Source organism: Marmota monax, unplaced genomic scaffold (genome assembly GCF_021218885.2).
Source record: "Marmota monax isolate L192 unplaced genomic scaffold, Marmota_monax_Labrador192_F-V1.1 WCK01_AAM20220418_F8-fsc00020, whole genome shotgun sequence".
Lineage (NCBI taxonomy): Eukaryota > Metazoa > Chordata > Mammalia > Rodentia > Sciuridae > Marmota > Marmota monax.
Window position 1 is genome coordinate 16,330,232 of NW_026692912.1, and position 22,245 is coordinate 16,352,476.

Here is a 22,245-nt window from a genome sequence, read left to right on the forward strand (position 1 = left end):
GCATTTTAGAGGAGGTGATTTGCCCTGTGATATATTTTGATCTTTGTTATGACAATGAACATAAGTTTTGTATTATATGTAGGCAGGGACATTAAGAGAGCTGACTCAGAATATTACTCCTACTATAGTAATTATATGGTTTTGCTTTTCTGGAAATATCAAATAAAACTCTAAGAATGGGTAAGATTTTTGTTTAAAGAGCAGATAAAAAATGCATTAAATGAAAATATCATCACTAATAATTAACACTAGCAGCTATTCACATTTAAACCATTCATCTAGTAACAACTAAAATATATTGACAATTAAAAAGGAAAAAGGGAATGAAAATTGATACGTGCATGAATGAACCTCAAAGGCATTATGTTGCGTGGAAAAAAGTCTCAAAAGGGAATATACTAAGATTCCATTTATCTGACATACCAGAAAAGACAAAATTATAGTGATGAAGAACTACTGCCAGGGTTTAGAGCTAGGAAGAACTGACCACAAAGAGCAGCATGAATAAGATAAGGGAAGTGATGGAACTGTTCTATATTCCAATGGCAGTGGTGATACAAAAACTTAAAAATTATGATTTAACTGTATTAAGTAAAATCAATAGCCCCATTAATTATTCTAAAATATGTATAATGATAATAAAAATGAAAGTACTTTAAGGAATTTAACATTTTCTAAGGAAATTCTATTCCAAAGTGAATCTGAATTGTGTTCCTTTATAATTTAAAATAATAGGTATCTTGGTGTTTGTTTAGCAGAAAAGGAAAAATGTTCCTAGTAATACCTGTTCTTAAAAAAAAAATGACTAGTAATGAATAATAGTGCATTTTAAAATTTATTTTCTTTCATCATTCTTATTAATTAAAGTTATTATATAGTTGGATTTAACATTTAAATTAATTATGTAGACACTACAAATCAGAATCTGCAAATACTGTCGGATCCTCGGTCATCAGAATAAAAAATATTTAAGTAAAACACTATTTCTCAAAGTGTACCACTGGGACTTATATGTAACATACATGACAAGACAAGTCCCATAACTTTTTCATGCCTCTCACAATTTTTTTGAACTGTCAGAAGTTCAGAAAGAATAACATGTGAGGCAGACATAAAAGGGGAAGGGATGGGGAACAATAAAATTATTACAAATACTGCATTTCTAAAACCTACGAGAATGATACAAAGTTTACAAAGGAAGTCCATGATTCCATTTATAGCAGATCTTGCCTTTTAAGATCAGGTCTAGATAATTTTTCACCACTACTTCTGCCATGAACGGAGGTTAAATGCTTTTTGAGAGCAGACTTGTGCTTGAAATCCATATCACAACAATGGCATTTGTATGGCCTATCCCCACTGTGTATGTTCAAGTGGTCCTGAAGAGTGCTTTTAGCAGTAAAGGTCTTCAGGCACACAGTACACTGAAAGGGCCGAATGCCCATATGCCCTCGAATGTGCCGGTTAAGATTTTTCTTCTGTGTAAATGTTTTCCCACATTGTAAACATAAGAAGAGTTTATGCATCTTAAGGTGGCGCAGGTAGTTTTCTACATGAAGAAACCCTCGCGGACACCTGGGACACTGGTGCCTCAGTGAATAACTCTCCTCTAGGTTCTGAATCTCACTTGCTGTACCATGACTTTCATCAGTATTCTCACAAAATAAACCCTGACCTTGATTCCCAGGAACTTCTGCCACTCTGCTCTCCACTGTAGAATTAATCAATGAATGCTGTGTTTCAGAGAAATACAGGCTTGCTTTTGATGAGGTACAAGGCTGTGAAAACTGCCCATTTTCTCCACTAGCTGTACTGATAGATTCTACATGAAGGATACAAATTTCATTGTCTTTAAAACCCACATCTATTGGGGATAGCTCTGGTGACTTCATTTCCTTTCTCTCTGATGTCAAGCTTTCTACTGTGGTCTGTAACACATTGTCTTCCTCTTGTTTAACATGGAAATCTATGTTTATAGGGCTATCTTCTGAAATTTCAATTATCTCACAGTCCTTATCAGAACTTTCTTCTTCATTCTTAACATCTGGATCAGAAGAGTGACATAGGTCAGCGTGTTGGTTGTTGTTTTTCATAGATAGATCAATTTCCAGATACTTTGACAAAGCTTCTGTGCACTTTTCCACAATGTGAACCATCTGAAGGTAACTGGCAGCAGTCAAATATTTCAAAAGCTCTTTCCTTTTTACTTCAAGTGCTCCAGTGTAGCAAGAGAGCAACAATTTTCTGCCAACTTCTGCACTTTGCAGAATGGTGATTCTGACATGTTTTGATTGTGTGAGTAAAAACTGATCTCTCATGAAAGTGGAACAAGCAGCCAATATCACCTTGTGCCCCTGGAACTCAGTGTCATTAATATAAATTGATACATCACAAAATAAATTCTGCTGCCTCAAGAGATTCATTTTCTGCAAGACCACATCTCCTTGCTGTTCAAACTGGAAGTGCAGAACATCAGACTCAGCAGCCATGGTCAAAATCTAAGCAGAATAAAACACAAACATTGATATAAGGATAAGGAACGCTTCCTCCCACTATGATAGTAAGAATAATTCCCTTCCTCTCCAAAACCCAAAGCTGAAATGGAAAAAAAATTGTACTCTGGGTGCTAAGAGTGAACCTCTATATCACCATCTCAAAATCCAGAAAAGTATAATGCATTTGTCTATGACCTCAAGACACATTTCTCATATTGGCTAAATTTTATGTGCCTTGTGATCAAGAACACTCAATTTTTAGTATCCAGTAATAGGCAAAGTGATCACAAAAAAACTACACTTAGCATGATATCCCAAATTAGAAACTTTTATGTACAGACCTTCTGTTCCCCACGACTACTACAGTTCCTCAGCCCTGTTCACATGGATCATTGTAATGTTTTCCCCCAGGCTTCCTCAACATTAACAATCTCTTGTATAACCCTCCTGATTTCCACCCGAATTAACATCATCATCATAAATTAAACAACAAAAAAACTTCTGATTTAAGTCATCCATTGCTCTCCTTTAACTCCAGGATGGCCTTTAGGTTCTTAAAAAGAATGCACGATCCTTCGCTATTTAAGCCTAATTCACTTTTACATCTTGATCTCCCTCTACTAATCATACTCTTAAGTTCCTTAGATATTAAATTCTTCATAATCGCTCAGATAAAAACACCTAAATACACCTCTGCATAGTTATTACTTTCGCGTTTCCAGCTCCTTTTTCCAGCTCGTGATTAGGATCCTTTAAACCTAAAACAAATGAGACTACAGTGACTCCTCCCACAGGGTCAGTCGCTCTCAGAGCACCACGAGAAGACGCCTGATTCCTCCACGTTTCTCCGTGAGCATAGGAGCTACCACGGAGGGGGAAGAGGTCAGGCAACACTGTGGACCTAGCGCTGGATCACGGTGGCCCGGACGATCCCTCCGGCTCCGCGTACAGCAAGAGCCGAGTTTTCCGGGGCCAAGTCCCTATCGGCCGAGGCACTACAGCACCCAATTAGCTTCTCGGGGGTCGCGCACTGCCGCCCTCCTCCTCCTCTTCAGGCCTCGACACCTGGCGAATCGCCTTGGCGTTCACTTACCGACCCTGAAAACCGGTGTTGAGGCTTCCGCGGTAGCGGCGGCCGGGCCGGAAGGAGGACTTAGCCTAGGAGGAAACACATCCGGTGTCAATCAGCTTTATTGCTCACTCGGGGAGCCGCCTGGGCGCCCCGGAAGGACATCTGAGACTTTTCCTCAGACCCCCTACCTCCTGGAACGACAGAAAAGCACCCGAATGCCGGCGAGCCTCCTTTCTTCTTCTCAGTTTCGGGACGCGAGCCATTCCCCTTCGTGAGTCCTCCCCAACATCCATGTAGGAGACGAGTATGAAGTTGGGTCACGGCACGTGCGTTCCAGTACCCAACGCCGGAACCTGTGGAGGGTCCTTGCGGATTATTACGGGGCGGGGTTTCCCTTTACGAGGCCATTTACTTCTTGAAAAGTGGCAGAGGAAAGGAGAAACTACCGTAAGGATCTGTATTCAAGATTGCCTAACTAATGCCATCACGATCTGGGCCCAAAGTCTGAAGATAGCAAGATAAGTTTCAAGTCCACTCCCCAGTGCCCACCCTCTTTGGTCTGTCAATCTTTTTCTTTTTTTGCTGTGCTGGATCAAATCCAGAGCCTCGCTCCTGAAAGGCAAGACTATCTAGCTACATTCCAGCCCCAAAAGAACTGGGGATAGAAGCAGGGGCTTCAACCATGCAAAGCATTTCTTCCCACGTATCCTAATTGGTTCCCACTCCTATAATCCATTTGTCTGCCATCAATACTGCATTTATCATACCTGTTTTTATATTTGTGTCCCATACAGGAGGTATTTAAGATAGTACTTACTGATTTTGCTTTCCTAAAGTTTAGTACTTAGTAGGCATAAAATGTCTGAACCAGTTTTAAAAACAGCTGCTTTACCTCTCAGCCAATTCTCATGGAAATAGCCGATTCCAGTAATAACTAATTTTGGTTAACTCATATTTCCTTCTGAAAGTATATTCAGCATATTTGATTAATGTGCTTTAAAGAATAAGTATACTGGATTCATATTCAAGAAACCGAAAAAGCAGGAGGGGAGAGAAAAGAAAGTAAACCACTGACACCAGAGTTTTAATTGTCACACTTTTATTAAGGAAACTTCCCCATAATAAGTGAAGAGGTAGTTCATAGTATGTCTAACATACAACAGATTTAGAACAGCTAGTCATGAGCTGATATAAAATGTGTGGTTTGTTTAGGACAAGATTTTAGAAGTGGTGACACTGGTCACCTTCCATCATAGACCTAATGAAGAAACTAAAACAAATTAAAACCACATCTGATTTACCTTAGAACCACTTCAATTTGGAGTTTGTCTTTAAAATTAAATAATAAATAAATAACTGAGACACAGCCATTTTTAAAAACCAAACTGGAAAAGAGTCCTTTCTCCTTCTTAATTATGCTGGGGATGGATAAAATACAAATGCTGAAAGACTAAGATTTTAAAATTATTCTCTATAGGAACATGACTATGTTTGAAAGTCATCTTCCTGTATAAAATTTACTTTATATCAGAAACTTGACCTCTCTGCAACATAATCTAAGAAATATGTATAAGCTAAGAAGGAGAAAAGGCAAGTCTCACCAAAATTAGAAAATGTCTCACAGAAACAAAACACCTCTCCAACCAAGAATGGAGGAGACTGCAGATTACTTAGTGGTTTGTGCTTGCAAAAAGTGAGAATTAAAAGTTTTACCAAGAGAAAATCAGAAAAAATGCTTTAAGTGACCAAAGAAAACAAGGCAGTTTTATTATTCTAAGTAGAAAATCAAATTGAGACCACATAAGATTATAAGGTCCATTAGGGCAGGGACCATATCAAATCTTACCTTCATATCCTCAGTATCTATATAGTACCTGGCAACAGTAGGTGCTTAATAAATGTTTCTTGAGGCTGAAGGTGTAGTTCAGTGGTAGAGCATGTGCTCAGCATGCACAATCCCCAGCAAAAAAAAAAAAAAAAAGTTTCTCAAGTGACTGAACTAATTCAGAAATAGTCTCCAACCAGAGACCAATCATATTTGAACCCCTGCCTTTCAGTCTTCAAAAATAGTAACAAAAACAGGAAATGCATATGACCAAAGGAAGCATTCCAACTTGAAATTTTCCTGTGAAGAAATGATATTCAGAGAAAAAACCCAATACTGGTTGATACTCTAGTCTTACTGTTGCATAGAATTTATAGTCTTTGGATCATATACAAATCAGAATGCTAGAAAGCAACATTAGACTATAATAATGAGTGATGCTGGGCATATAAGGTACCTAGTGATCTTATCACTCAACTGTATTCTCAAATTTTTAAACAAAAGAAATTATACTTCAAATTTGACTCACATGTAAACGTTTCAAATTATGACCCATCAGACTATATGAATTAGCCCTTTTTTTGATTATCTTTGTATGCGTTCTATTGCCCAAAAATAAAAACAAAGTCCTGAAGAAAACGAAATAAACAGTTTTCCAGACAAATCAATTTCACATTGGGAGCCTTCTCATATTATTCTTACTTGCCTTTTCCCTCTCTAACCAATACTTAACATATCAGTCACTTGCTTGAGGAGAATGTAATACTTATCAAACTAAAAAATAATTAATGGGCTAGTGATATAGCTCAGTGGCAGAGTGCTTGCCAAGCATGCACGAGATGCTCTAGGTTTGATCCCCAGCACCACAAAAAATAAAATAAATAAGTCCCTTAGTGATATTTTGTTGGCAAAATCCAGGCTGTCTCAGAAAGCCAACAAGTAAACACAGAGGTGAAACAAACTGGGAGCTTTTTGCTAATGCATTATTCTCCATTGTGTACTAAATCTCTTTAAATCAAGGTATAATGGGAACAAGGAAGGAGATATTAATTTATATTTAGTCACTTATTGATTTTGGCCAGTCTTGGCCAGGACAGCTCTTGAGCTTTGGATGTCCCAACTTAAAATGAAAGAGTTGGAATAAATGATTTCTTAGGATTCTCTAAGTACTCTTAACAGTCCTATTGCTAATTCTAACTCAGGGTCTTAAATAAAACTGAAAATTCTATGCCTGAAATGTGCTTTGGGAGAAACAGTTGTTTTGTTTTTCCATACTAGAAGAGCAACTTTGTATTATCAATCTATTGAAAGTGGGGTGGGGTCCCTTTAAGAGGAGTATCTGAATGCAAAATTGTTCCAAAAGCACAAATTGTTCCTATGTCCCACTTAACTTTCTCCATATATTTTAGAAATTAAGATACATGAGGGAAGAATTAAGATACTTGTAGTTAACTGGACAAAACTCTATAGCCAGACTCACCTTTCTGATGGCTGAACTCTGATGTAAAGTTCAGAGACTCCTCAACAGCCCCCTTCTAGAGAAACCATTATTCTTTTGCACATTTCAAGTGTGCCTAAAACAATCATTATTTCAAAAGCATCACTAAGCTATGCTTTAAGAATATGGTCTCTTACTGGGATATGCTACTTGGAAGACCTTCCATGTGAGTACTGTTGTATTAATTGTATTTTTGTCCTTTGTTAATTATACTCCTCATGGTGATCTCTGTCTCCAGATGTGGCTGAAAAGACTGTACTCTAGTTTGTGTGAACAATGAGATGAAGTTGGGCTTCAATAGTGTTGAAAAGGGCATAGAACAACCAACGTACTTTTTGATAGCCAGCTGCAAGGCAAGTACAGATGGTAGGATGCAGACTCATTAATTTATCAGACATGGATGAATTATCAATAGGCAACCAGAGGGTTCTATCACATTCAGATCAACAGCAGTATTATCATATATCTCAACCTATTTTTTGCCCAAAAACAAAACTATTCACTTCTCTTAGCATAGCATCTATTAGTGGAGAGTGGGATGATATTGTTAATTTGTTGGTGACCTTCAGACTGCCTGGTAAAAGCCTAAAACAGTGTAAGTCTAAGACAACATTAGGTAGACAAATGGAAGTATTCCTTGGGAAAGGAAAACAGACATCACAGGATAAATAAAACATAAAATGGGAGAGATCAGAAGGAAGGCAAATCCACTCCAAGTGGTAAGTTGCCTGGTCTATTAGTGCTTTAACTCACCCCATACCACCTGCACAGAGGCTTCAGAGAAGTCAAACTAGCAAAACCACTCCTAAAAATACTCAAGACTATTGTCACATTCTCAGTCACTGCTAGTTGTGAGCATTAAGTCCCTACTCAATTCACACAAGTACTATCACTCCTTAAGTTCAGGACAGCTTGGGCCAGTTTACCTGCATCCAGGACCTGTGTTGCGTCAGGCTGTGGCTGACACCCTTTAGAGTCTGTGACTGTCGTACATGCAAAAGAATCAAAATCCACTGTGAGGTCTTGCACATTTCTCTCATTGGCATTATCAAAGCTGTTTTTGCCATGCAGCTGCTTAAGGTGTTTCCTCAAAACTGGCTTATGTGCAAAAACCATGTCACAATAGTTACACTTATGGGGCTTATCTCCACTGTGAAGGTTAAGATGATCCTGTAAGGAACACTTCTGAGAAAAGGTTTTCCCACAGATTTTACACTGGAAAGGTTTAATTCCGGCATGTACGCGCATGTGTCGATGAAGATTGCCTTTCTGAGTAAAAGTCTTGCCGCAGAGTAGACACATAAAGAGTTTGTGCATTTTTAAATGGTTGGCGTAGTTCTCCAGGTGACGAAACACCCTGGTACACTTTGGGCACTGGTGATGCCACTGTAAGCCTTTGTCTACACCTCGAATATTAGGCCCAAAAACATCTTTTGAGGTCATGATGATGTTATCACTGCCTGTATAAGAAAGGGCATAATTGTGGAGATGGTTTTGTTCTATTTCACTTACTCTGTTTTCCACAGTTGAATTTATCAGGGAGTGCTGGGGCTCTGATGAGTGTAAAGCAGTGGGTTCAGAAGAAATAAACTGGTTCTGATCTTTCTTACTTCTAACCTCAGATACATCCCCAATAGATTCTACCTTAACAATCTGAATATCACTGTCCTCCATATCCATACTGTCTTCAGATGGATGAATACAAGGTGAGTCCTGCTTTGGGGAGCCTCTGGCATCTCCCTGCTGTTCTTTTGACTGGGGAGAAGCACTCTGTGGTTCACATCCCTCTTTACTATCCATTGGTTGTTTTGGCTTTATAAACTTCCACAGGGCCTGTGTGCATCGTTCTACAATGTGGCTCATCTGAAGAAAACTCGCAGCAGTCAAGTAATTTACCAGTTCCATCTCAGGGAATTCCAGCACACCACTATAACAGGATAAGAGCAATTGTCTCCCCACTTCAGAACTCTGTAATATTGAGATTTTCACCTCTCTGGAATCATTCAGTAAAAACTGGTCTCTTAGGAAGGGGGAACCTGCAGCAAACACAATTTTATGCCCCTGTACCTCAATATCATCTATGAGAACTGTAACATCACAAAATTTATTCTCTTCTCTTAATTTGTTCATTTTTTGTAACATTGAATCTCCATAATTTTCAAACTTGAAGTGAAGGAGATCTGATCTTTCAGACATTTTGGCAGACCTAAAGAACAAAAATGTAAAAAGGTTGAATTTAAGGAAATTTAAACAATTAAGAAACCTGGATTTACCTTCCAAAACCAAATTTGTTGTCATGCTTTGTATGTATGCATATGAAATTTTCTTTGAAAGAGGAAGCTTTTGATGGCTATTAAAAATTGCTCCTTACCAATATCAAGGGTCAATTGCACCTAAAGAGTAGACATATATAAGTGTAAATAGCTGGGCATTCACTCAATTTTTTAGACACTTAATATAAGAATATATATTATATTGGATAATGCTAAGAATATTTATTCACTTCTCAAATGAGAATTCAGTCAGGTTTCAAAAGCAAACTAAAACATCCCAACCAAAGTAAAGATGAAGTGATTAGTTTCTTTTGTATGAAACTGTGGACCTGGGTCTCCTAAATCAAAATACTCTTCCTTTGCTTTGTATTTTAAAGAACCACAACAACATTGTTTGCCACATGCATTCCTGGACAGTCCCTTTCCTGTCTAGATCAGTGTGAATTCATTTTATTTTCATTTCTGTTTTGTTTTTCCACTGTGAATACATATGAGTAATTCTGTGATAAAATGAAAAAGTTACAGATGTAGAGGGACAATGTTTGGCAAGTATTCAAACATATTTCTTTATTCTGTTCATTGTGGATAAATCTAAACTCTGTTTTAAGAACATTTCTTGAGTTCGGCACCTTGGTACATGCCTGTAATTCCCCTTACTCAGGAGGCTAAGGCAGGAGGATCACAAGTTCAAGGCAGTCTCAGCAACTTAGTGAGGCTTAAGCAATTCAGTGAGATCCTGCCTCAGAATAAAAAAAGGTCAGGGATGTGACCCTTGGGGGATTCAATCCCTGGTACCTTCCAAACAAACAAAATCCTTGATATATAAAGAAAATACTTGATACAGAAAAGTCACGTGGTAGGAACATTAGTAGGAGTAATATAGATCTAATCAACCCCTTCTAGATTCTGTTCTTATCTCTTTTTCCCTATTTACCTATCAGTACTTTCACATGGACTACTAAATCCGATTCATAAGTATTTCTATTGGCTTCCAGTTTCTATTCCCTCTTATACATCACATGCCATCTTTTAAACACATGATTATATCTGACCCTGCATGAAATCCTTCAGTGACTTCCTGTTGTTTCTTGAAAGAAGACTAACCTCTTGAATAAGCTTGTTAACTAAACCTAATAATAATTAAGGCAAACATAGGCATAACCTTTTCAACCACAGAGAAAGTATCTTTGCCAAAACCCTTTGCACAGGGCTGGGGGATGTAGCTCAGTGGTAGAGGACTTGCCTAGCATGCCTGAGGCCCCGGCTCTCTGATCCTCAGCACTGTTTTTTAAAAACAAAACAACAACAACAACAACAACAAAACACTATGCATATTGGTCTGTTGACATAGCAGTGCTTTTGGATAGTCTCCATGTTCAATTTCCACACTCCAGATTTTCTCAGAACTTGGCTTCCCACGTGTCTCTCTAAAGGGAAAAGATGAATTAACCATACTAATGGTCTAGTAGTCATTGTAAAGATAATAAACTGACAGTCTCTTTTCATATCTTAAAGTTCTACAATCTCAATACATCTGAAAATTCACCTTGAATTTTTTGTATTCGTCAGTCTTTTAGTTCAGTTAAATGAGACAGCTAGTTTTCCTGGCCTTATCTAAACCTAAGGCCAATCTCTGACATTTTAAGTTCAATAACACTGATTTTCAGAGGCTCACAGAATATCAGTTCATGATAACAGAGTCCAAGTTTTGTTCCTATTCCTCAGTACCTGGTATGAAAGGTCATTATTCTATTGACTCTACATCTTATCACATATGTTTCCTTAGTATAGAACACTAACTTCTAGCCAGTTTTTATTTCCTCTGAGAGGCCCTTCCCTGATCCCTTAGAGTAAAAGAGTTGTCTCTAGGGTCCTTAGCAAAGTATTTCTATCAAAACCCTAAAATACTTCATTAAATACTTCCTTCCCCTCCAAACTCTGGTTACATGGCATGAGGGAAACCTCCATCCTATTCAATGGACTAATGCTGGAGCCCATATCTTCTTGGGTGAAATAGTCTTTTCTTTTGCTCTAAATTCTACTTATTGCTTGCCTCATTACTGGCTAAACTCTCTTCTATTCAAACTGGTGTGTACTCCCTTCACCTACTATTATATAAACACACAGCAGGTGACAATTTGTATTGGCTGAACCTATAGGGTTAATCTGAAAGTATTAAGAAGGAAGAATTGTTATGAAGACCATCTTATTGCCTGAATAGACATTACAAATCTGAAGCCACGAGGGCTTACAAAGGAATAAAAAAGGGAATGATGAGCAAGTAACAAAAGATCACTTAGAGAACTTGAAAACTCACTGGATATAGAGAATGAAAACCATAAATGTGTAGATTATATACCAGGTAGGTCAGCTGAATGTATATGAAAAATGGGAACTGGTATGGCACAGTTGATTAATAAAGTATATGCTTTCCCTCTGTATAGCATTCTGAATATATGGATAACAAATGATCACAATAAGTATTAAAAACTTCACTGAGAAAGAAGGGATGTAGAGAAGCAAATGTATCTAAGGAAAGGCAGTATCAAATATAGAGGAAACTAGAAGATACAGGAAGTATATCAGTAATCTAAAGCAGCAAACTCTTTATCATTGGTCAGTTTTAGCAATTGCAGTAGCTTAAAATGTCCACTGTCAAACTGGAATGGTGAATGTTGCAGTTGATAACAACCAGAAATTATAAAAAAGTTAAGTGGCTAAACAAAAATGGGATTCTAATTTTAAGAGTTCAGCTAGTCTTGACTGCTTTATAGCTGATCATGATACCCTCAAGTCAGTATTTTTCTACTCATTGTTTCCAACTACAGTGTGATAGCACTCACAGTTTTAGAGGGATAATTGTTCCTTGATACTCTAAACATGAGGAATGGTAATACAATTTCATTTACTTTTTATTCATCAGTTCTCAAGAAACTTACCATTAGTAGCCAAACAGATATCTTAGAAAAGTGCTTGCTTTAATCAATCTGCTATAGTCCAAGAATGTGAGGGAAAGTTACTCTTTTTAGGAAATTTTTCCAAATACCTGTCATTTTGCTGCACTGTCTCCTTCAAACTCTTATTTCCAGACCATTTAGTGTATCCTTTAATTGTTTCCTGGCATGAGTTCTCTTTTCAGTAGATTGTTAGTTATTTGATGGAAAGGACCAACTGTTGGTTATGCTTCACACAGTTTATTAAACAAAGATCAGCAGAATAATGCACTCGTAATGTTCCCTAAGGAATTATTATTGAGCGATGAAAGGAATGCTCTTTAGTATCATGATACTCTGTTGAGTACTTGGGGTAAAACATTTTTCAGGGGTTTGATTCCCAAAATAGTTTGGCCACATAAAACCAAAATTTAAACACTTTGTTTTGATGTTTTAAAAATAGGTAATAAGGAAAAAAACAAAAAAACAAAATAGGTATTAAAGGGCTGGAGTGTAGCTCATTGTTAAAGTGCTTGCTTAGTATACGCCCAAGGTTCTATTGATCCCTAGGATCACCTATACAGATATGGCCACAAAATATGTAATATAAAAATTATTAAATTTCTAATAAACTAGCTTAATTTTTTATTTTTTAAAAATATTTATTTTTTAGTTTTAGGTGGACACAATATCTTTATTTATTTATTTTTATGTGGTGCTGAGAATCGAACCTAGTGCCTCACACATGCTAGGCAAGCACCCTACCACTTGAGCCACATCCCTAGCCCCTTAATTTTTTAAATAAGAGAAATAATAATACCTAACCTTTTCTGCATCCTTGTTATAAGCCAAGTGTAATTCTAAATGTTTTACCTAAATTGACTTGTTTAATCCTGAAAATCTCTATAGCTAGGTATCATTATTATCCAAAACAACTTGCTGAAATTAAGTAGGAAGTGTTAAGTGTTGGAGCTAAACCGTGTGCCCAAGCTGCATTTATGCCAAATTCCATATATGAAACTAAGCTAGATGCAGTTTTGCCTAAAGGATTATATTTTAACTGTATAATAGTTCAGATTTCTCTCCTCAAGAGTAGGCCAAGAAAATCTATTGAGCTGTATACTTAAGATTTGTATGCTTTTGTATGTTTTATTAATGCTTTAGTACAAAGCTTATGTTTAGAAACAAAAACTACCACTTAAAGCCAAATTTGCATCAAGTATAAAAAATTTTAATGGTATAAATCATTTCTGCATTGGTTATATTCCTGATTGCATTTAATGTCTTTTGCCTTGTTATACCTTCCTTTCCCATCTAACTTTATTATTAGTTTTCCATCTTTTATATATTTACATTTGTTGATTGAAACTTAATACCATTTGCAAATAACACAAAACAAACATGAATATATTTGATTTCAGAATCCCCACCTGTAAGTAACTTCTAAGTATAGTAGTAATTATTCATAATATTCATAAAAATCACTTATACAATTATGGATTATAGTACGGCTCCTTGTAATTGAAAGAAAGCAAAGAATTCATCAGGTAGAATGGAGACATTGGCACCACATTCTGTTGATTCTTTCCTTAGAATGATTCCCAAATTCTCTTACTTGTTCTTAATGTCATTGCCACAGGTCAGGCCTCCTTACCATCTACTGCCCAGGTTACTGAGATTAAATCTAAATACTGGGCTGGGGTTGTAGCTCAGTGGTAGAGCACTTGCCTAGAATGTGTGAGGCACTGGGTTAGATTCTCAGCAACACATATAAATAAATAAAATAAAAGTCCATGACAACTAAAAAAAATATTTTAAAAATTTAAATACTCCTGATAACCATTTCTTTAACATCAATGTAAACAGAGATATTCTCACTTAAGATTACATTTTATTTGCTTATATTTACACAGTCCTTCTATTAATATTTTAGAACAGAATTAAAATTTTCCCTTTGTTCAAACAGGAATAATCAAAAAGGGCTAATGAATAGCCTTAGGGTGGCCAAGCAGTGAGAAAGTACCTAAGTTTCTTATCTCAAATTCCCATAATAACTGCTAAGAGAAACTTTTCTTTCTGGATAATAAACTCCTAAAACCATGCTAGTCTATTTCCTTATTTACCTCACAGAGGGCCTTTATCCTTCAATTCAGCACTAACAGTGACCTGGTAGTCTTGTTTCTCACTAACATAATATGCCATTTTCTCAAATAGGCTGTATTATGCTGCAGCCTTCCTATCTGTAAACCTCAGTACTTTTCTTCTTTTGAGTGACTTTCATGAAGCTATATTCTCTTAAGTTCTCAATCGTTTGTCTTGTTTGGACTTTTTTTTTTTTTTTAAGGGAGGGGGGAGTGCTGGGGATTGAACCCAGGAACTTGTGCATGCAAAGCAAACACTCTACCAATTGAGCTATATCCCCAGCCCTTGTTTTGACTTTCAAATATAATAAATATATATAGAAATATATCCTTTCCAGAAAAATTTTAATCATTGTAGATAAAATTCCTTTTCCCGGGTGCCTACTACTCAATACTTGGTCTTTCCTGATGCTCATTGTTCCTATTTTAAAAACAATACTAATACATGGCTACCACAGAAAACATAAACATGTTTCTTATACATAAATTGTTTTGCAACTTGCTTTTTTCATCTATTCTTTTTGAGAGCTAATTGGGTGGACAAATATAGAGCTAGCTCATTCTTTATATTATTTCATTTTTTATAGTTGTAAATGGACAGAATGCCTTTATTTGTTTTATTTTTATATGGTGCTGAGAATGGAACCCAGTACCTCACACATGCTAGGCAAGTGCTCTGCCACTGAGCTATAGCCCCAGCCCTATTTTATTTTTTTTTGGTGATGGGATTAGAACCCAGGGCCTTGCACAAGCTACATGAATTATACCACTGAGCTGTATCCTTAGCCCTAGTTCACTTTTTTTAAACTAATGTACAGAAGTAAACAAGTTTCTTACCTACTTACCTCAGTTTTCTTTTTTCTTGTGGTGCTGGGTTTTGAGCCCAGGGCTTTGTGCTTACTAGACAAGCACTCTGCCAACTGAGCTATATCCCCCCACCCCAACCTCAAAAGTTTTTTTACTATTGTTTTGCTAGTCTTTCCTTGAGGATTCACTAAATTAAGTGAAGGAAGTATATCCTTCAAAGCTCAGTCTTGGATTTTTGCAATGCTTTTTCAAGACTTACTCAGAAAGCCTGTATTGTTTCTCAGTGTTTTATTATCCTCTTTATGTTAATAATTCCTAAACCCACATCCTCATCAGTAACCTTTACCTCAATTTAAGCTACTCAAAAGTGCCTGCTCTAGGCTATTTCTCTATTACTTAAAATGCATGTTGCCCACACTGTTACACTATATCAAACTCAGCCAATTAAGAAAAAAAAAATTATGGAGATGCCTTACAGAACAGTGACTGCACAGGCAAGGAAACCTTTCATATGATGTTATTCTAACAGATCAAGGCAGAAAAGATGAAGGCCTGAATAGAAATAATGATAATGTGGATGGAGAGAAAATAGATTTAAGAGATGTTTCAAAGAACTAATAATCTTGCCAGGGGTGGCTCATACCTATAATCTCAGCAACTGGAGAAACTAAGGCAGAATGGTAAGTTTGAATCCATCCTCAACCACTTGGTGAGACCCTGTTTCAAAACAAATGGGTGGGGGGTCTGGGATATGGATCGGTGGTAAAGAGGGCCCCTGAGTTCAATACTCAGTAATGCAATTAAAAAAAAAAAAGACAATCTTGGTTACCAAAGTGGAGAAGAAAGGAAATAAGAAAGTCAAGATGACTCCAAGCTATTTGAGTGATTAAATATCTTTGGCTGTCATTCAGTAAACTAGAGAATACTAAAGGGGATGAATCTGGTATTAAAAATAGTGAGTCAGAAAAGCCTACATAACATCATGATAAAGATTTATTAGCTAGGTGGATTTGGATTCATGGCAAGTGATAAATGAAAGCATAAAAGTGGAAGAAATAAACCTAAGTTGGCATAGAAGAGAGGAAAAAAATAAGAAATATATCACAAACATAAATTCATTACTTACCTTTTCAAATTGTGTCTCCTTCCAAGCCTCTCCATTTTTTTTTAAGAATAAGCCTATCTTTTCTTAAAATTTTCGTACTTACTCCTTTGCCTCCCAAAATATTGTCTCTGCAAAGTAGTGGAGGCAAAACATGGACTCTTGAGCCATATTTTCTACAAGTAAAACCCTGCTCAACTATAACTATGTGACTTTGTGCAAATTACTTAACAATTCTGCTTCAGTTTTCCTGTCTACCAGTATTTAATTACTTTATACTGTGGTTACGGAGAATTAAATCAGGTAATTTGCAGGGGGAGGGGCACTGGAGATTGAACCCAGAGGTGCTTAACCACCAAGCCACATCCCAGGCTTTTTTTATATTTTATTTTGAGACAGGGTTTCACTGAATTGCTGAGGCTGTCTTTGAACTCATAATCCTACTGTCTCAGCCTCCTGAGCTGCTGGGATTACAGGTGAGAGCCACCACACCTGGCTAAATAAGTTAATTTTTAAAAAAAGCTTCAAATGTTGTATGTGATCTATAAGCATGTGTTAAGTAAATAGACAAAACCTGTCAGTTTTTATTGTGAAATCCCTCATATGCATTCTTTTCTGATTCCCACTTAACCAATTCTCCATATATCATTTTTATTTTTTAATTTGAGATAGGGTTTTGCTAAGATGCTGAGGCTTGAACTTGTGATCCTGCCTCAATCTCCAAAGGTGCTGTGATTACAAGCATGTGGCTCCATGCCCAGCCTAAAATTGACTTTAAAAGGTCACTAATGATCTCTTAAAAATGAAATTAATCACTTTTTCCCCTTCTCATCCCTCAGGTGCTTTTGCATGAATTAATCGAGCTGAGTCTTCAATTCTCTTGATAAGTGGGTCTTCTTGGTTGCTAGAACCCTCTGTTTCCACTACTGTACCAACTACTACTAGTTACAGTTCTTTTTCAGCTTCATAAAATGCATCCACTACCCTCCCCTGTCAAAATGTCCTTCTTCCTCAACACTCCCTTTTTGATGCCAGCTCTTCCTATAGCTTCCACCTGTATGCCACTGTGTTTTGGCTGATCTCCAGATGTACACTTCCAACTCTATGCTGGGTGCGTTCTGTGTGGCTATCCCATTAGATTTCAACGTGTACAAAAAGTGAATTTGTAATCTACACTAACCTTATCATTCAGTTTCTGATTATGGCATCATATTTTTCAAAAGACTAAAGTATATGAATGAGATTAGATTTGATACCTTTTTCTCCCTCAACATAAATTACCTATGGAGTCTTGACACTGTTATGTCAAGCAACCAATATTACTGTCGTAACTCTAATTCAGGAATTTACTGCCACTCCCCAAACTTATCCTATTACCCCCTTTAAACTTAATTACAATAAGTACTTAACCATTATCTTTAAAAGTCCAGATTCAGTTAATAGGAATTTCTTCCTTATAGGCTTATTATAGAAAAAAAATGACTTTTTGCAATGAAAATCAGACTCATCAAAAAACTGTCATTAGAATTAAACCTTTCACTGTCTGGCCCCAGTCTACTTTCCTCAAACTTCATCTTATGCACAGAAGCTCCCCCAGCCCCACCCCGATTTACTCTTTCACACATTACACTCAGTCAAAATAGTAGCACTCCAACTGTTCGTTCTAATTGAAAGCCTCTTCCACACTTTATCCTCGCCAAGAAGTATAATTCAGATGTCTTTCTAAAGTCTTCCCAGCACTTCTCCTTGAACAGTTCGTACATATAAAGCAAACTATCTATCCTTCTTTCTTTCCCTCTCTCTCTGAGGTGCACTTGTTTATATATGGCTCACACACTAGACCCTGAAAATTTTAACGACATTTAACGAATCCCCAGCGCCTGGCATAATGCCAACAATGTACAAAGTGTTCTGGCCACTGGCTGAACTGGGGAAATCCCATTGAAAGAGTAACTCGTATTCTCATGGGTTGGCGCTAAAGGCCTTGCCTTAGGCAGGCTCCCGCAGATCGTTTACCCGGGCCTCAACTCTGGCACTTTCAACAAGACGTCAGGGTCCAGCATCGGGGTCAAATGTTGGGCCCTCGGTTGGGGTGCCAAGATGCGGTCCCTAGGGTATGTTCGGGCTCCCCACTCCAGAAGCAAGGAATGGGGAGGGAGGCAACGTGGGCCGGACTAAGGGCTTAATTAAGTCCCCTAGGGCCTAGGCTAGTCTCTTGGCCCTCTTTTTAGTGCAGGTCCCGGCCCATCCAGGGCCCCAAGGGGTTCCGTTTTGAGACATCCCGTATCCCAGCCCGGTGCTCCGGCCGCGTCGAACTTACAGACCCGGGGGTAGGTCGCCGTCAGGATCCGGCACAGCCAGGAGCTCCGGCCCCTCGGGGCTCCGGGAAGGGGGAGGGGCAGGGAACCGGAGCCAAAGGGGGACCCAACGGAACCGGAAGGGCAGCCCTGGCCGGACAAAGACAACTTCCAGGTCCCATGGTCATCTCCACCAATCGGAATGCTCGGAGGACGACGGGGCCTCGAGAGGGACTTTCCGCGCTGTGGGCGGGGCGCGGGCAGAATGCCCAGTACTCTTGCCACTTCGTTAGCTTCCCGCTGGAGCTGTGGTTCGTGAAGTGTCCGTGGCTTCGGCCCTGTGTGTTTCTCGAGGATCAGTTGACCCAGGCTCCCTTCTCGGCGGCTTTTCTCGAGCTGGGCCTCCGCCGTCTGCTTCATGGCGTGGGCCTGAAGGGCGCCTCCGCTCTTAATCCTTGGTAAGTCCCTCCCGTTTAGGGATGTGGACTCGACGCGCGGGAGCCAGGAATGCAGAAAGCAGTTTATTCTCATTTCGGTGTTTGTTAGGAATCTTGCCTCGGGGTTCTTTCTCCTCCCATGTCAGTCCTAGGGTAATCTCTTGCATTCACATTCCAGATCCTTTACAGATCTTTCTCGACATCCCAGATACCTGTGTTGAGCTCCAGAGCCAACCGTCCAGAAGACATCTTCCAATTGGTTATCCCAGTGTTAATATGCCTTTTGAGTATCTCAAGTTCATCTCCAGACCTGCCTCCACTCAGCCCCTGTAGTTCACGTGTTGGTGAACTGCATCATCCTTTAATTCCTCCCTAACCAGAAAATTTTAGTATCATTCTAGAACCATTTTCATTGCCTTTCAATCCCATTGTTTACTGAATTCTCCCTATTTCTCCCCCCCGCCCTTGGGGCGGTATTGTGAGAAAGTATAATCATTTTAATCTTTTGTGTTAAATTCTGTGATTAATTACATTCACGATGTTGTGTAACCTTCACCATTAGTTCTGTTCAACCTTATCCTTTTATGTGTGATATACAGTTTTGTTGAAAAGATGTCTTTCCACGTTAAACAGTCTTGGCATTCTTGTTGAGAATCAACTGGCTACATATACGTAAACGTGTATTTCTGGACTATCTATAGTACAGTGGTCTATATATTATTTTGTTAGTACATTTATTACTATTAGGATTGAAGTCAGGGGTACCTAACCACTGAGCCACATCCCCAGCTAAGTTGCTGAGGCTGGCTTCAGACTTGTGATCCTCCTGCCTCAGCCTCCTGAGTCAATACTGTTTTAATTACTTTAGTTACAGCTGTTTGGAAGTTGCACCTTGTAAGCTCTTCAGTTTTTTCTTTTTTCAATATCATTTTGTTAATGTCAGATTTTTTTTTCACTTCCATCTGAACTGAGAATTGACTTTTCCAGTTCTTCAAAAAAGGCTTTAGGAATTGTATTGAATTTGTACCTTGCTGTGTATATCATTGACAACTGTGTATTATTATTATTTAATATTTTTATTTCAGATGTATACAACACCTTTATTTAATTTTATGTATTTTTATATGGTGCTGAGGATTGAACCCAGTGCGGCAAACCTGCTAGATGAGCACTGTACCACTGGGCCACAACCCTAGACCTACAACTGGATATTATTGACAACAGTTATGTGTACCTATCCATGAACATGGGATATATTCCCATTCTTTTAGTTCTTTGTTAATTTTATTCAGCTTTCAGGTTTTCAGGATGTGTCATTCATTTAGATGATATTTTGATTGAATTACTTCCTCTTCATATTTATTGCTAGTGTGGAAAACAACTGTTTATGTATATTGTTATTGTATCCTTGCAACTTTACTGAATTTGTTTATTAGCTATGGTAGCTATACTGTGGATTCTTTGGAATTTTCTACATCTTAGACAGTGTAGTCTGTTAGTCTGTGATTACAGATTGCTTTATCTCTTTTCCAATACAGTTTTTTTTTTTTTTTTTAACGTGTTTGCTTTTTTCTTCTTCTTCTTCTTCTTCTTTTTTTTTTTTTTTTTTTTAAATCTGGTAGCTCTGGATACTGGAACAGTGTTGAACTGCAGCAGTGGAAGTGAGCATTATGTTTTATTCTTGATGTTAAGGAAAAAGCTTTTCATCATTGAGTATGAAGTTTCTCATACTGTGGATTTTTCATTAATACCTCTATCATGTTAAAGAATTTCCTCACTATTTAAGTTTTCTGAGATGTTATGAAAGGGTGTTGGATTTGATCAGATCTCTTTTCTGTACCAATTGGGATGCTTGTATACTAACTGTCTTCATTCTAGTTTTGTAATGTATTATATTAATTGATCTCATGTGGAACTAATTAGGATGAATTCTACTTGGTTATGATGAATAATTCTTATAATATGCTTTTGGATTATATATATATATATATATATATATAATCTTCATTTATTATTTATTTATTTTTATGTGGTGCTGAGGATCAAACCCAGGGCCTCACACCTTTTGAGGCAAGTGCTCTACCACTGAGCTATAGCCCCAGCCCTGATTTGTTTATATTTTGTTGATTATTTTTGCATTTGTATTCATAAGAGATATTGATCTGTAATTTCTTGTGGTGCATTTATCTGGCTTCGTTACCAATGTAATGCTGGCCTCATAAAATGTGTTAAGAAACGTTCCTTCTTCAATTTTTTGCAAGAGTTTGAAAAGCATTGTTAGAAATATCTCCCTAAAAGTTTAATAGAATTCACAGGTAAAGCTGTGTGGCACTTTGTTTTGTTGAGAAGTTTCAATTGCTGATTCAATCTGTACTTGTTATACATCTGTTGAGGTTTTCTATTTCTTCTTGAATCAGTTTAGGAAGTTTTTATGTTTTAAGGAATTGGCATGTAATTATTAATACTAATCTCTTATATCTGTAATGTTGAGAGTAAACGCCTCACTTTTAATTTCTGATTTTAGTCATTTGTGTAATATCTTTTTCATTCTTCATTAGTCTAACTTAAGTAAGGGTCCTCAATTTTGGGGTGTGTGTGTGTATGTGTGTTTGTTTTAAAGAAACCTTGCTATGTTGCCCAGGCTTGTCTCAAATTCCTGAGCTCAAGCGAAGCTCCTATCTCAGCCTCCCAAGTAGTAGAAATTACAGGCAGTTACCACCATGCCTGGTTTCATTGATTTTTGTTTGTTTGTTTGTTTTTCTGTACTCTAATTTGTTGATCTCTATTCTGATTGTCTTATTCCTTTTCTTCTGTTAGCTTTGGGTTTCGTATGCTCTTCTTCTTATAGTTCCTTAAGGTGTGAACTTTAGGTTTTTGATTTGAGAACTTTCTTCTTTTGGAGGGGGGAGTTTACTGGGGATTGAGTTTAGGGGCACTCTACCACTGAGCCACATCCCCAGCCCTTTTTTGTATTTTATTTAGAGACAGGGTCTCACTGAGTTGCCTAGCGCCTTGATTTTTTTCTGAGGCTGGCTTTGAACTTTGGATTCTCCTACCTCAGTCTCCTGAGCCACTGGGATTACAGGCATGCACCACCGCACCCAGCTTCTTCTTTTTTAATATGGTTATTTACAAATGTGTATTTCCCCTCTGATCACTGCTTTTACTCTAACTTATAAGTTTGGGTATATGTTATTTTTATTTGTGAAAATTTCCAGTTTTTGTTCAGCTGCTATTTTCTTTTTTCTTTCTTTCTTTCTTTTTTTTTTTTTTTAGAGAGAGAGAGAGAATTTTAATATTTATTTTTTAGTTTTCGGCGGACACAACATCTTTGTTTGTATGTGGTACTGAGGATCGAACCCGGG

The 22,245-nt window shown here is 37.6% G+C and overlaps 3 protein-coding genes and 1 long non-coding RNA gene across 7 annotated transcripts in view; 2 read left to right on the forward strand and 2 right to left on the reverse strand.

Moving 5' to 3' along the window:
- Positions 1-812: 812 nt before the first annotated feature.
- On the reverse strand, positions 813-18,549 carry Zbtb6 (zinc finger and BTB domain containing 6). 3 transcript variants are annotated; one of them, XM_046451976.2, is made up of 3 exons: positions 18,467-18,505; positions 3,589-3,653; positions 813-2,498 (listed from the first exon to the last, which is right to left on the reverse strand). In XM_046451976.2, exon 3 carries the CDS (start codon positions 2,487-2,489, stop codon positions 1,215-1,217), a length of 1,275 nt encoding a protein of 424 aa, XP_046307932.1. In that variant the 5' UTR covers positions 2,490-2,498; positions 3,589-3,653; positions 18,467-18,505; the 3' UTR covers positions 813-1,214. The 3 variants fall into 3 exon arrangements, with proteins under 3 accessions (XP_046307932.1, XP_058437695.1, XP_058437696.1); XM_058581712.1 differs by having other exon boundaries at positions 813-3,920; positions 18,467-18,549; XM_058581713.1 differs by lacking the exon at positions 18,467-18,505 and having other exon boundaries at positions 3,593-3,640.
- Zbtb26 (zinc finger and BTB domain containing 26) lies at positions 4,650-18,590 on the reverse strand. 2 transcript variants are annotated; one of them, XM_058581710.1, is made up of 2 exons: positions 18,467-18,590; positions 4,650-9,096 (listed from the first exon to the last, which is right to left on the reverse strand). In XM_058581710.1, exon 2 carries the CDS (start codon positions 9,084-9,086, stop codon positions 7,761-7,763), a length of 1,326 nt encoding a protein of 441 aa, XP_058437693.1. In that variant the 5' UTR covers positions 9,087-9,096; positions 18,467-18,590; the 3' UTR covers positions 4,650-7,760. The 2 variants fall into 2 exon arrangements, with proteins under 2 accessions (XP_058437693.1, XP_058437694.1); XM_058581711.1 differs by having other exon boundaries at positions 18,471-18,575.
- LOC124097467 (uncharacterized) lies at positions 8,508-13,502 on the forward strand. The gene is made up of 2 exons (XR_006853232.2): positions 8,508-8,596; positions 8,721-13,502. It is a non-coding gene; the product is annotated as an uncharacterized LOC124097467 (long non-coding RNA).
- A 121-nt stretch (positions 18,591-18,711) lies between the features above and the next one.
- The window catches only part of Rabgap1 (RAB GTPase activating protein 1), a 170,822-nt gene continuing 167,288 nt past the window's right edge, over positions 18,712-22,245 (forward strand). The window contains exon 1 of the mRNA XM_046451967.2: positions 18,712-18,901. The gene's annotated coding sequence lies outside the window, so the exon portion shown is untranslated. The remainder of the gene's footprint in view (positions 18,902-22,245) is intronic.

What these genes read in the sequence shown, in the direction of transcription:
- Zbtb6 (XM_058581712.1), bottom strand. Translation starts at nt 2,489, where the DNA reads ATGGCTGCTGAGTCTGATGTTCTGCACTTCCAGTTTGAACAGCAAGGA.
- Zbtb26 (XM_058581710.1), bottom strand. Translation starts at nt 9,086, where the DNA reads ATGTCTGAAAGATCAGATCTCCTTCACTTCAAGTTTGAAAATTATGGA.